The following is a 16,187-nucleotide window of genomic DNA, read 5'->3' on the forward strand; positions in this document are numbered from 1 at the left end:
AAAACTCGATTAAGCTCTCAAGCCTCACAAGTTAAATTTTATTGGGCTCGAACCTAGCTTAAAATTCAATTTCGATTTAGATTTTGAACCAAATAGACGAACTTCAATAACTTGTAAAAAGCTCAAGTTGTAGCCACCTCTATTGGGCTTGCCTCTTATCCCTTGCGCTCTGGGAAATTTTTTTTAACTTGACGCCTTATAGGGAATACGCATAGCACTTAGACCCTTTATTTGGGAGAAGGCAAAGTTATTTCTTTCTTTTTCTGGGCCGGGGAAAGGAAGGAATGATGTTTGGGAGAGGAGGATTATTGGGAGAATGGGTTACCTGTTGAGCTCGTTTGTACCATTCTACTTTTCCAGTTTCAAGTTTCAACCTGCCTGACCTTTGGCTTTGGTCAGAATTCTATATTGGGGTAGTAGCAACTTCTACCAGGAACATCTACCCTGTTGCTGTGCAAGATCAGTGCAATGTTCACCGATCAACCAATTCGAAATCATTTGGAGGAAGAAATCTGGGATTCACCCTTTTAACTAATCGCCCAAAGATTATTCCCCGAAAACAACAAAATACTCTGCAGTTATTTATGATACTACATTAAAGCTATTTTGTCTTTTTACTTAGGCATGTCCCTCCATTTATGTTTAGGTCTCAACTATCAAATAACTAGATTGCTGCTGTTTTTGTTTTGAGGTAGTAATCACCCACTAAGAAGTGGTGGATGTTCTCATATATGGCGCGGAGCTTGCGCTAAGAATCCTCCTATTCCAGGCACCAGGCTAGCTTTGCTTTGCCACACTAGACAAAAACCAAGAATGATTGATTCCTAAGATGAAACTGCCTTGGCATTTTGTTGTTTAAACAAACAAAAAACTTTTCAAGAAAATCAAGAGTTGGTAAGTGCTGTTAAATCAGAGGACAGAGGAACAAATCTATTAATGAATCATTGGCGTTCAATGCTTTTCTCTGTTGCTGTTCTCAACAAGTTAAGACATTTTGTCAAACATCTATATGACCACCAACACGAACTGGGATATTTTTAGTTTAGCTTTTGCACAGTGTTTGAACAAACACTTGTTTACTTGAAATGGACATTCTAAAGGGTGTCAAATAAAAAAAAATGAAAACGATTCATTTCTCCCCTCGGAGACCTGAAAAGACATTATTCAAACCACAAATGGGCCAAAGTGAACACCCAATCCAGTAAAGTAAAAGAAGGAAATCATTTCGTTTCACATGGCATATCCAAACAGCCTGTTGAATAATCCCCATTAATTGCGTTGAGCAGATCATGACTGTCTCCATGCCGGATCTAATTCATCAACCTACCTTCTAGCTATGGATTGTCTTGAGAAAATGGAAAGTGATAATGACACAGATCATTTGTCTTGTGATGGCCTATATCACTATAAAATTGTAAACAGTTATCTGGTGATAGAGCTTACGAGTTGCTAATTTGACTAAGTTACATCTCTTCTGATATCAATGACCTCAAGAAGTCAGGGACGGACGTGTGACCAGGTCATGGATAGACTGTGTCCAAAGGCAAAATGGGCAAAGCCCATGGGCCAGTCTATTACAAAGACGAGATGGGCTAGTGAGAGCACAAGAAGGAATTGGGTTTGGGCCATTTTATGTCTTTTGAAACACATAACCTTTTGAATAACTAGTATAAGAGCACATATCAGGTACATATGCAAGTGATATATGATAATTGGATGGATTAAACTTTCATAACCTTTACGGAATCCAAGGCAAATATCCGCTTTGTAATATAGATGATTAGAGGGATTATTATCCATATTTATGAAAATTGGAGGTGCCTAAATCCCTTTCCCTCAGCGGTTCAACCATTTGGGTCAAATTTATTATTTTTGATATCTCTAATATTATATATTTATCATATTAAAAAATAATTTTAATAAATAAAAATCATTTTTATTAATGCACAATACAGAAAAAAATTAATATTGGACCCATAAACCACTAACTGGGTCAATTAATTCAGTGGTTCAACCGGCCAGTGCAGTGAGTCATTGAACTAGTAGACAATTTTTTACAGGTAAACAGGTTGGTAGTGAAACAGACCCAACGGATGCCAGGTCGACCCATCTGGTCGCAGGTTGAAAACACTGTAGTAGACAATGAGTTAATTTTATAACTACTTTATAAACCACATGAAGATCTTGTAAAGGTTGTTAAATTACGTAATTTGCTTGAACATCGAAATGAATATCAAATTACCAACTAATCAAGTTTTGTTTTTAGCTGCTGTCAATAGAATCTACAAGACCAAAATGGCTCAATCGAATCAGAAGAGTCACACATACTTAGAATCATCTTCACCAGGACTTTCGTAATTTTGTTGAAGCAATTTGGTGGAATTTATGCAAGGTGCCAACTGGCTACTTGGTAAGGTCTAGGTGGTCGTAGTGGGCATTTGGGATCATATTCTGTGTGTACAAGGGTTGGGGGTAATGTGTTTAGGCCTTGGGGACCCCACTTAGATTTCCTACCCACAAACTCTTTCCACATCCATATCCATAAGATACCATTGCCAATTTTCCATGTATTAGGAATAGGAACATCACCCTATAAATATGTTTTTATAACAATTTTGGGTACAGGTTTGTAACTATGAGTATGGATTTGTAGGGGTCTATAACAGTTTATGGGTTCATAAGAGTTTTGTTACTGTTGAATATTAGATTGTAATGATTATGAGTTTGCAATAGTTGGGTATAAGACTATATGGTTTATAAAAATTGAATACGGGTTTTTGTGACAATTTATAACACGTACGTATAGGATGCGGTTTATAGGGGGGGCTACTGGTATACTAAGAGGGGTGGTAATTTTAGATTTCTGAGGTGGATTGCAGTGTATTTGTCCCAATTATTATATTTTATTATTTATGTATATATTTATCTATCTATACTGTAGACATGTGAATTTTTAAGCCAAATAAATGGGTTTAATTTACATGACAGCTTCTTAATTAATATGGGCCTCCATGGGCTCAAGGCCCAAGTCTACATAAATATGTCTTAGTGGCCTAAGGATTTAAGTGTATTAAGTCCAATGTGGCCCATCTCCTATTGACAAGACCACTAACTCCTACATAATGGTGTATGCATGGGAGTTAACCCTAACCCAGCACCCCACTCACATGGATTGGTTAGCTAAGTGGGCTGAGGTGGCAACCTTAATCCTTGGATATAAATAGCCTTGCTTAGGAATAAAGAGGGTCCCTTTCTTTCGGAGAATCACACTGCAAGAAGCTCTTAGACACCAACAATGAAGAGCGTAAGCAACCACAAGCTCCTGCAAATTCCAACAACTACAAGATCAAAAGAGAAGAAAGAAGGGAAAAACTTCTTCATTCTCTACAACACACTTGGATTCAAGTTCTCCCAAGAAGATCAAGCCACCACAAAAGGGCCCTTCTTAGGGAAGCATACTTCACAGCCAATCAAGCATGAAGCCCAGAGTGAAGAAGTCTACACCAAATCTCCTAAAGCACCAAAATCAAGGAAATCTATGACAATACTTCAAAAAGTACGAGAAACACACCAATGGCCAGCGTTTTAACCAAATTCGACTGTTAATCAAAGGTTGCTCACGTCATCGAGTAGAAATCAAAGAGAGTTCATTCCCTTGTTTGTTTTTTATTACAAATTTATTTTTATAATTTGTCTCCATATTTTGTGTTAATTGAAATACACAAAATTTGTTTTGACAAATTTCTGGCATGCCTGGTGGGTCGCTCTCTTCCTCTTATCTTTTGAGTTGACAACTGCAATATTCATCCAATGGCTACCAAGAAGGCTTCAACTTCCTTCCACAAGTCCTCTGGCGTTTTCGGTTCTTCCTACAATTGCCCTATCACACATGCCATGGCGAAATCCAACAAAGCACAGCTAACGTCTCTAGTGGAGCTTCCTACACGGAAAATCACCAAGGCAACTACTCTACAAAAGGAAAGCCTCATCAACTCTCCACACATTGATGTGAAAGGAAAAAAAACACTTCCTCTCAGATAATTAATCTAACACTGGGTCGAGGGCGGAGTCATATTTCTGTCCATCATCCAACTCTTACTCTGCTTCTAGTGGCATCGTACTAGAAATGATGACAGGAGTCGTGACGATGGAAGAATGACTCTAGAAGATGGTCGAAGCTATTGACAACCTCAAGAGATCCAATGCTGAGAAGGATCTCTAGATTGCCTTCCTGATGAACAAACTAGAGATACAAAACCACCAAGCAGTATCCAGTCAAGGACCTTCTCACCCTCCAAGATTCACTCCTCCAATTACTCCCAACCTTCAAGAACAATTGAAGCAGCAACAAGAAGAACATGATCATGTCATTGTGTAGAACGTGATGCAAGATACTACCCAAGTCTCTATTTCTTCTCTGATGGTGCAACAGCTCCAGTACATAATCACTCACACCATAAGGGCTCAATATGGAGGAGTTCCATAGACCTCTCTAGTGTATGCCAAACCATACACTCACCACATTGATGAAATGTGCATTCCAGTCGGCTACTAACCTCCTAAGTTTCAGTAGTTTGACAGGAAGGGCAATCTGAAGCAGTACATAGCCCACTTCATCGAGGCTTGCAACAATACGGAAACCTACGGGAACCTACGAGAACCAAATGTTGAAGCAGTTTATTCGCTCCCTCAAGTCTATAGCGTTTGATTGATACACCGACCTCCATCCAGGCTTCATTGATAATTGGGACCATCTTGAGAGAGAATTCCTCACTCGCTTCTACAGTACACATCAAACAGTTGGACTTCCAGAACTCTCCACTACAAGGCAAAGAAAGGATGAGTCCGTCATTGACTACATCGAGCGGCGGAGAAACATCGCCCTTCAAAGCAAGGAACAAATCAATCAATCCTCTGCCATAGACACATGCGTCCAATGGATGCATTGGGGACTACTCTACAGCCTCAAAGGGAACATGCCTACCACCTTCGAAGAGTTAGCTACGAGATCATGACTTGGAGATCTAGATAGCCAAGCATGGGAATCCCCAACTAAGTGATCCTTGTAAAAAGAATGATGGTAAGAAGTCAAGAAGGACCTTAATACCTCCTCCTCCTCCAAAGGAAAGGAAGTCATGAGCACTACCACTACACCAGTTAAGATCTCTGGCAAGAAGAAGAAGACGAAGATTTATGAGAGTAGAATTTATCATATTTTTATACCAAATTATTATGTCTTTTGTACCAAATTAGCATCTAATTGGACTCATATTTATGTCCAGGGCATGAAAGAAGGCATCAGGAGCAAAGAAAGACAAATCGAATGATTTTTCACAGTTTCGACATCATTCAGTAATCTGAGCCTAACTCGCGTATCCGAACTCCGAATGGGCTAATTCAAGATCCATTGAAAAGATAAGAGAAAAATCCACAACTTTCATGTTTTGGGATTTCGAAGATTCAGCCTAAATCGAAGTTAAATTTGGGCCCAAATTTAGGGCAAATTCGAAGGAAAGCCCAATCCACAGCTGAAGCCCAACTTGCAGAAAAGCCTGGCTAAAGCCCAATTCACAGAGGAGGTCTAATATGAATCCAAGAACAAGAAACTGAGAAGAGTCCTTCCAGATCTAAATTCTTGATGTAATCTTAGAGAGATAAGAGGATTGAGTTCATTAGATAAAAAGATAAGATTAGAATTAGGATAGGACTTTCTATTCTTATAAAGATCAACTTCAAGAGGAAGTAGGAGACCACCCCTTCCCCTTTAAGCTATAAAGGAGGGAGCGGACCAGGTTTAGATATCACTGAATCACTCAATTTTTTATTTGAATCAAGAAGCAAGGAGCAATCAGTCAAGAAGGGTTCAAGAAAGGTTCAAGAATTCAAGAAACTTCAAGAAGAAAGTGGCGGCAAGAAGAGGAGATCTCAGTACCATGGGCAAATTCAAGAGTTCTTTCTTCCCCTTTGTTTGCTTTAATTCTTCTATCATGAACTGATTTGTTTCTTGTTAGGGCTATGGAAAGCCTAACCATGTTAATGAATATATTTTTATCTTCTTGATCTATCCAAGATTGTGATTTCCATATAGTCTATGAATTATTGTGCTTAATGCAATTAAGAGCTTGGCCACCTCTTAATTGATTTGGGTTATGTGAAAGAATTGAGAGAGGAATTCACATAATTGACAGAATAATTCATAGTGTGAATTGAATGGTTATATATATATATATATATATATATATATATATATATATATATATATATATATATATATATACATGATTCATCTGAATTTTATGGTTTTCTTATACTCAATGCACTTCCATCTTGAGAGCTCTACTCGAGAGATCGAAGGGTTACCTAATGGGCGTAGGTTTAGTATATCTCGAGAGAGAATATTAAATAAATTTAGAAAAATCTCAGCTTATGGGAATGACAATTAGTCTTGGATAATCAAACCCATCAATATTCATTACATTGGTTAGGTGGACCAAAAGTCCTAGCGATTTTCATCATTTGCATATTCGATTAGTGATCACCCATGTTTTTATTTTCTTTGTTCCAGTTTTATTTTCAGTAGTTCTTGCTCAATCCTAAATTTTGATTGTCCAAATAATTAGGAAAAACTGTGATTCAAATACTTATTTTGTTAAATCCCTGTGGGAACGATATTATTATACTACTTGATAACTAGTGCACTTGTTAGGGTTATATATTTATAGCTATCAGAGATCAAAGTGAAATCTTTTGCAAACCAAGGCCAAGAGAAGTCTAGGCCTACTCTAAAGGAATTAAAAGAGGGGTATCCATTCCCTAACTCTAACGTTCCAAAAATGCTCAACCAACTATTCCAATCAAAGTTGATTGAGCTTTCATTGCCCAAGCGGCCTGAAGAGCAAGGACATGTGACAGACCCCAAGTATTTCCAGTACCATCGGATGATAAGTCATCCAACTGAAAAGTGCTTTGTCTTGAAGGAAAAAATACTCCATCTTGATGAACAAGAAAAGATCGAGTTAGATCTTGGTGACAATTTTGCTGCTACTAACGTCACCATGGTGACTTTTGGATCATTTTGACCCAGTACCACTACAACCCTCTACAAGTTCTTCCTCCTTTGCTCAAACTACAGTGAGTGTCCAAACCTCAAGGAACTCTGCACCCATAAAAGGGAAGTCAACACCATAGCACAACTTAGCGGATTCTCCTCAAATTATGGAGATTGGGGGCAAGGTACCTGGACCCCCCAACAATGTCTTTTCCTACGGTATCCCTCCTACAAGGGACAATTCTTATTCATTTTATTGTTGATCAAGAGGTGATCATTGTCTATGCTTATCCTGACATGTCAAGGTTCGGAAATCCCGACATCCCAACTCTCTATGAGTTGATGACTGATGACCTAGACTTTTGGGAAGAGTCATCTATTTCATAAGATGAGGTAGAAGATGGGTGGTCCACCTTCACCAGCAAGAAACCCAAGGAGAAGGTACAACACCAACCTGAAGAAATCATTTCAAATGGGGGCAAGACTATCTCCATCTACTCTAGTGACTCAGAAACATCTCCTCAAGACAAGATCAGATGGACTGTCGTCTCTCATCGTAAGAAGGCTATTCGTCCAATTGTCCCTATGTCAACCAGACCAAAGCGAACTAGAAGACGACGAGTACACAACGCCTCCAAGAAGAAGAAAGTTTCAAAGAGATAAATCACCTCAGGTACCACCAACTAGTGAGGAGGAAGTGCTTCAACAGCCTCATCCAACTTCAATAACCCATTGGGAGTTCATGCCAAGAGATTTTTTTTCAGAGGAGCGTGTAACAAGATACATGGTGACAGTTGATGAAGAGGAAACATCGCCATCAATAGAAGAAGCTTCATCCGACGAGGACGAAGACATGACAAGGCTTCTTCAAAAGTACATGTGTGATGAAGAAGCAACAAAGCAACTAAGGGAAGTGCCATCCCACTTAAGTCTCACCCAAGTATTACAATTACTACAAAAGCTTCACTTTTCAATGGCAAAGCAAAGTACCAAAAGGGGACGAATTTGCGGATTGCATGGCAACAATTACCTTCATAGATGAAGATTTACAACTTGGGTCATGTTCACACAACAGACACTTGTACGTTATTGAATATGTTTGTGAACAGAAGATGTCACGTATCCTCATTGATTATGGATATATTGTCAACATCATGCTAATATCCACTATGCAACAACTTGGGATTGACAATGATGAATTGCTGAAGAGCAAGTTGACAATCCAAGGCTTCAACCAAAAGGGACAATGTGTCATGGGCATGGTGCGTCATGAGATAGAAATAGAGGACTTAACATATTCGGTCCTTCTACATGTCATCGATGCTAAGACATCCTACCAACTACTTTTGGGACAACCTTGGTTGCATGAGACAGGAGTGGGTCCTTCAACGTGACACCAATGCTTCAAATACTACCATAATGGAACACAAAAGAAAGTAGTCTTTGATCCAAATCCTTTCAACAAAGTCGAAGCACATTTTGCTGACGCAAAATTCTATGTTGACAAGGTCATTTCAGAAGCTCTTCCGGCTCTATGTCGAAATCTTCCACAATGAAGGTTCGAAAGGAAGAGGATGACACAACACTGGAGAAGAAAATGCATCTTCAAGTGGTAACAAGAAGCATCTACAAAACCATCATGCATCTGCTACCTTTCCAACAACTCCACCATCAACTTCCTCTTCTTGTAACCAATCAGCCCCCGTGCTTCATTACACACCAAAGTTAAGGAGAAGGGAAGGGCAACTACCTTTTGAGGTCATGGTTGCACCAAGCACAGAACCAATATCAAGGAGTGGCATTGGAGTTCTCAAGAAGGATCTTGTTCTTCCAATCTCCACAACATCAAAGTCATCGGTCTCTAAACCACCTCTAAAACAACATCAAGAAGGGTGGTTTGACCCTAATGCTGAGAAGCTCCTCGAGAAGGTAGGTTACAAAGAAGGTGAAAGTCATCAGTTACGGGACCTTGAGTTAGTCATTACAAGTGGACAAGCCTATGGCCTAAGAAAGATGCAAAGAACATCACAAAGTGAAAGTTCTCACATCCCTTAGCAGAATGTTGGCTTAGGATACCGTCAAAATCTACCAACTCAAATTTCATGAAGAAAGGCATCATCCAACCACATCACCGTGGAAGTAGTGGACAAGAAGGAAAATAAGCATAGATAGTGGAGTTCAGTTTTTGATCGGCTAGGAGAACCGAGAGAGACAATCAGTGTTCGATAGGCTTGGAGGACAAGATGCTACTCCAACATCATCTGCTCAACCACAAAGGACTTCAATACTCTTCTGCATAGGGTCCAAGGGTGCCAAAATGAAGAAAAAGGGCCAACAACAATGTCAAAGCCTATAATGCACTACTGCTACGAAGGAGAACTCAGAGCCTCGAAGTATTGTTCCTTCTTGTATGAAGAGGGTGGCGAACTTGGAAATTTCCTCTAATGAGACCTTGATAGTTAGACAACAAACTATTGTCATCACATCTCCATCATCTTCTCAATCAAAGTTCAACTTTTAAGCAGGACAAGACATGGAAGGATAAAGTGAAGGAATAACTAAGGATGAAGACATTGTCTCGGTTAATCGCATCACCCTTAGAGAGCATAAAATAATACCTCCTTAAACCCCCAATACTTATTGCATCAATCCTTGAGAAGTCACTCATCCTATACATCGCTGCACAAGAGTAGTCATTGGGAGCCTTGTTGGCATAAGTCAATGAGGAAGGAAAAGAGAATGCACTCTACTACCTCAATCAGAGACTAATAGGAGCCGAGTTGAACTATTCACCCATAGATAGAACTTGTCTTGCTCTCATCTTTGCCATGGAGAAGTTATGGCATTACATGTCGGCACATACTATCCACCTCATCTCAATGGTAGACTCCCTCAAGTACATCATGACACAACCTGTACTTTTAGAGAAACTAGCTAAATGGGCTCCCTTCTTGTTAGAATTTGACATCATCTATGTTCCACAGAAGGCCGTGAAAAAACAAACACTAGCAAAATTTCTTGTAGATCACCCTATTCCAGCAGATTGGGAGCTCTCTGAAAACCTTCATGATGAAGAGGTTTTCTAGATAGACGTCTTACCAGCATGGATGGTGTTTTTCGATGGAGCAACACACAAAGATGGTGCAGGTGTTGGTGTTGTATTTGTCTCGCCACAAAGAGAAATCCCCACATACTCATTTGTCTTAACTGATCTTTTCTCTAACAACATGGTAGAGTACCAAGCTTTAATCATTGGCTTAAAAATGGCTCTTGACTTGGAAATCCACCACCTCACAGTATATGGGGATTCAAAGTTGGTAATCAACCAATTGAAGACAAAGTATGAGATGCGCAAGGACAACATAATTCTCTATCACCATTATGCAATCCAATTACTGAAGGAGTTAGAGCATGCTACCATTGAACATGTACCCAAAAGTGAAAACAAGCAAGTAAATGCCCTTACCAATCTAGCAACAATCTTAACACTCACGGGTGATGAAACAACAACAATACCCACATGTGAAAAATGGATTCTTCCCCCTAAGCCACCTCAAGAAGAGACAGAACACAAAAATAATGTGTTTTCTGTATTTACTATGGAGGTTCAAGACTGGAGGCAACCCTTCATTGACTACTTGCATCATGGGAAGTTGCCTGAAGATCCCAAGCATAGAGTTGAGATAAGGCGTCGAGCACCCAGCTTCCTATACTACAATAACAATCTCTATAGACTCTCCTTCAATGATGTCTACATGAGGTGTATCCACGAAGATAAAATCCAAAGTGCACTCGACCAAGCACACTCTAGAGTTTGTGGTACTCATCAATCAAGAGCTAAGCTCCATGATTGCCTTAAGCGGATGGGCTTCTACTGACCAACAATGGTACAAGACTCAATGGAAGACACCAAAAGATGTCAGGCATGTCAATTCCATGGAGATTTTATTCGCCAACCACCAGAACCTCTACATCCTATAATTGCATCGTGGCCATTTGATGCATGGGGACTTGATGTGGTTGGTCCTTTGCCTAAGTCTTCTCGTCAACACCTCTTCATCCTTACAACAAAGGATTACTTTTTCAAATGGGCTGAAGTAGTTTCTCTTCAAGAAGTAAAGAAAGAAGATATTATCAACTTCCTCTGGACTCACATTATCTACTACTACGGTGTTCCACGTTACATAATCACAGATAACGGGAAGCCATTCTCAATAGCATTGGTGACACAATTTTGTGACAAGCTTGGCATTAAGCAGAGATTTTCAACCATGTACAATGCAGTGACTAATGGACTTGCAGGAGCCTTTAACAAGACGCTCCTGGCCCGCATGAGCCTAATTTGTGAATGGCAAAAACAAAAAAAAAAAAAACCTTTTTGCATTGTAATGCTCCTAGCCCACATGAGACTAAACTATGAACAAAAAAACAAAAGTCAAATATGAGAATTTCTCTCTTAAAAGAAAAAGAAGGAAACATCAAGTTCATTTCCAACATCATGTAACTACAATGTAGAGGTTGTTTCATTTACAAGAGAAAGACTATTTCTTGGAGTTTTACATAATTAAATATACTTCTACAAAGAGCATTGGATGCTTTTACAAGTTGTGTTGTCATGTAACATTGACTTGCACCTCTTGCTTGCTGGTTGCCTTCAATTATTTCAACTCGCCATGCTAAGCTTTTCCACTGCAAGTGCTTCACTATCTTCCTACTGCTTCTTGCTAGAGTATTGTCTTTGAAGGTTAAGGAAACGTGTTGCTCTACTTTCTTTTATTACTCTTCTATTCCATGTCATTCCTCCTTAAAGGTATAAGACATTATATCAATGTGGAGTTTCTTGTTGTCAGCAGAAGTCATGTCAACTGTGATTTGAATCCTTTGGTTGCTAGAAAATGACTTGTTCAATTCATATGCATCACCTCAATAACTAGATCTGCCAATTTCCGCCTCCTTCTATTTCTTAGTTGGAGCATGTTTAACTCTATCTCTGTAAGAAATGTACTATTCTCCACATAATGACGAGGAACCAACCTCTTGGACAAATGACAACATGTCAAGATGGTAGACCTCTTCAAGAACCTTGTCGCTATGGGCAGTTTGGTCATAGACATCCACTCATGTGTGTAAAAATCTTTGCAACAAGCTTCCTTAAAGAATTCAAGAGCAATCTCATCCCTTTCATTTAAATGAGTGATCATTTTGTATGATCTTCCAGAAGACCAACATACTCTTAAAAGAAACAGAAAGCTCTAGCATTTTATGATCCATGACAACTCCTTTTGGTTGGAGAGGTTCAAAGAGCTCCTTCTATTTAGCTTTGTATTAACAACGAGGACTTGTCAAAAGGTTCTTCAAAAATAAGCACTAGTGTGTCGAGCATTCTACAAGGAAAGCAGAGAAATCATCCATTCGAAGTTAAGTCTCCAAGGTTTGTTAACCTTCCACCTTAAGGCAATTTCTTCTTTCATGGAGGATGTATAGAAGATGACAATAAAATCAAAGAGAAGAAAGCTTTGTGCATCAAGTCCTCTAGGGAAGAAGTTCTATGCAAGCTAATCCCTAAATCCAAGGGACCTCGGACCCAAAAATCTACGAAACTCTAGACCTAGGGACCCCGGACCATTGAAGGTCTACAAGGGCCTATTGTTGATGAAGCTCCGCATGTTGTCTCTCTGGTGAAGAAACTTTATACAAGCTAATCCCTAAATCCAAGAGATCTTAGACCTGAAAGTCTACGAAGCTTTGTACCTAGGGACCCCGGACCATTGAAGGTCTGTGAGGGCCTGCTCTTGATGAATCTCTACATGGTGTGACTCTCTGGTGAAGAAGCTCTATGCAAGTTAATCCCTAAATCCAAGAGATCTTGGACTTGAAAGTCTACGAAGCTCTGGACTTAGGGACCTCGGACCATTGAAGGTCTGCGAGGGCCTGGTACTGATGAAGCTCCGCATGATATGAATCTCTGGCGAAGAAGTTCTATGCATGTTAATCCTTAAATCCAAGAGACCTTGAACCTGAAAGTCTACGAAGCTCTGGACTTAGGGACCTTGGACCATTGAGGGTCTACGAGGGCTTGCTACTGATGAAGCTCCGCATGATATGGCTCTCTGGTGAAGAAGTTCTATGCAAGTTAATCCTTAAATCCAAGAGACGTCGAACCTGAAAATCTACGAAGCTCTGGACTTAGACCATTGAAGGTCTACAAGGACCAGATGTTGATGAAGCTCCACATGGTGTGACTCTATGGTCTATGCAACCCCATGTAAATAGTGATATCATGGCACATGCACACCATTTCATGTCAAGACCGGAAAAGAAGTCATAGCCATAGTCTTCTTGATCTGTTCAATCAATTAACAAGTCCCATCTACTTCATCAAGTTACACCGTAGCATGTGATTCAATGTTTAATTGCCTCCCACCTCATCAAATTCAAGCATTAATGCTATAACAGTAGATGCCATGATGAGGAATGACAAATACATGAAGAGAAGGTACCATGCTGATGTGTTCAATAATAACCTACGTTGCTGATCAAAGTCCTACCTATTGACTTGGTACAAGATCACCACTCAAGCCTATGCGTGTTTAGATCATTCCTGCATTGGAGACAGTCAATTTACAAGCCTTTGTTGAAGTCTTTGTTCAAAGAGAGAAAAAGAGAACATCAGAATAGCACAGGGAGGTGGTGGTTACTAAAAACTAGTAATCCTCTGGGTACCGCTCCATCACTAGTGATAAAATTTCCCTATGTAATAGACAACAGTTTTTATGACCCAGCCAATGGGGTTGGTGAATGGTAACACCATACAGTTTGTTTCTTGGAAAGAGATCAGCTGAGACACCGGATCGAAAGCCATTTTTCAGCATTAACGTCTCAATTCTATGAGAAGGATATGTATCCACTATCCAGTAAAAGGTTTCTACCATATTTGTCTTAGCGTGAAAGACCCATTTTATGCAGTTGAAGTCAAATGCAAGAGCCCTACCGGTACAGATTTCAAGGTTATAAGACTTTAAGTCAAAGTCGTGGATTATAAGAAGATGAGGTTGTAGAGTTGCCACAAAGTAGGGCTGTTCGTAAGAAGGCCCAACCCGACCAAATTGAACAATCTGGACCGACCCAATTCGAGTCGGCTGGGTTTTCATCAGTACGGGTCGGTTTTGGGTTGTGCAAATTCTTAAATCGATGATTCGGGTCGGTTTCAGTTTTCACTAAAAGAAAATTGAAACCAACCCGAACCGAATCGACTTAGTTCCTAGTTCAAACATGAAGTTCCAAAACCCATTAGGCCACCTAGTTTTTGAATGGTTGCAAGAAACTTTGGATTAGTGAATAGTGATTAATGAACAAATTTTGTGATTAACTTTTCATTTAAATTTTATCATAGGAGATAGCTGAAATGATGTTCAATTTATGACTGTTTTTAAAATTAGCAAGATTTTATTACAATGATGAACTTAAAACCGAAACCAACCCAACCCAACTCAAATCGACTAGGTCGGTTTTGCTTAACACTGAGTCGGTTTCGGTTTCTATATCAGGTAACCCGACCAAGTCGGGTCGGTTGAAAAAACCACAATAAACCAATCCAATCCGACCCATAAACAGCCCTACCACAAAGGAAAAGCCAAAAAAAAAACAAAAAAAAACAAAAAACAAAAGATAAAGGTGCAATTAAAACATTCATGATCATATAATTGAATTGCATGGAGGTGTTGTTGCAACCTCAATGGGACAGTCCACAGTCCACAGTCCATACATACCGTTGGAAAGTCAAGAGTCATTTTAATTATTTCTCATAATGATATATACTATTGTATGAGTACAGAGAGAGAAAGAGAGAGAATACCTAATGGCTAATGCAACAAAGAGAAGCTTCAACTAAAGTTTCCATGATGGTGTATTGACGGCTCAACAGCTTCGGTCTTCAAGGCTTCAACCAAGTATAGATGTCCGTTACGTGGGTTCAACAGCTTCAGTCCTTCAACCTTTGAAAGTTGCCATTAGAGATAATGTATCGATGGCATACTGAGCTAGGCTACCTTTCCTTTTTCTACAGCTAAAACCTTAAAGAGAGAAATCATGGCTCTGATGTATATCTATAGAAGATAAAGTATTTGTGTCATGTTAGGAGCCCTACTTCTTTCATGACTCCCCAATTGACGAGCTCAGTAACCTTCGACTGGGAGATGGCCTATCAAATCAATGTACGTGTCGCATGCGCAAGAAGAATCTTCTTGTTGACGGACTCAATCAATCAACCAAAGATGTGTAAAGTGTCAACTCTATTAAGAAATTGTAAGTCTTCGATTTGTGCTTAGGGGAAAGTGAATACGAATTGTGTCACTCCCACAATCAGAGCCATGATTGTAAGGGACGGAAGCATTAAATACTGCATGAGACCACCTCTTCTTCATGTATCATACTTCGTTTGCAACATCCAGTATTATAGTCATCACAATTTATGGGACAATGTGAAATTTCTGCTTTTCTTGGACTAGAAGTCAAAGTCCACATTGAGCATTTGTTCAAAGAAATATACTTGACCAGAAACCATCACTACACTATCGTCTGGAGGCCATTGCAAGTGGTCAAATGTTCATGTTACTATTCTACATCGGAATCAACACCGTCAAAGGCATTCACATTATACGAATGCAAGGTTGCAAGAGGTTCAAACAATGTGAGCACGGGTTTGATTGACTGAAGTCAAACTTGAATCTTACATGCATCTTAATTCAGAAACTTCAATCCATTATTTTGGAATAAAGTCTAATATGCAGTGTTAACTTCAGGCTTGTGAGTTATATCAGAATCATCCTAAATAACCAAGTCAAACAATCATCCAATATGAAAATCAATATCGTCGAGGATATCAGCGTCGTACGGAGCTCCGTCACCTCATCCTCAAGGGGGCATTTGTAGACATGTGAATTTTTAAGCCAAATAAATGGGCTTAATTTACATGACAATCTCGTAATTAATATGGGCCTCCATGGGCTCAAGGCCCAAGTCTACATAAATATGTCTTAGTGGCCTAAGGATCCAAGTATTTTAAGTCCAATTTGGCCCATCTCCTATTGTAATAGGGTGGTCCTATTGGCAAGACCACTAACTCCTACATAATGGTGCA

General features: G+C 39.5%; 1 protein-coding gene across 1 annotated transcript; it reads left to right on the forward strand.

The window, feature by feature from the left end:
- The first annotated feature begins 10,155 nt into the window (after nucleotides 1-10,155).
- Nucleotides 10,156-10,926, forward strand: LOC148875806 (uncharacterized). The gene has a single exon (XM_088965776.1). It carries the CDS (start codon nucleotides 10,156-10,158, stop codon nucleotides 10,924-10,926), a length of 771 nt encoding a protein of 256 aa, XP_088821902.1.
- The last annotated feature ends 5,261 nt before the right edge of the window (nucleotides 10,927-16,187 follow it).

This window comes from Nelumbo lutea, chromosome 1 (assembly GCF_056320005.1).
Source record: "Nelumbo lutea isolate HS-2025 chromosome 1, American lotus-T2T, whole genome shotgun sequence".
Lineage (NCBI taxonomy): Eukaryota > Viridiplantae > Streptophyta > Magnoliopsida > Proteales > Nelumbonaceae > Nelumbo > Nelumbo lutea.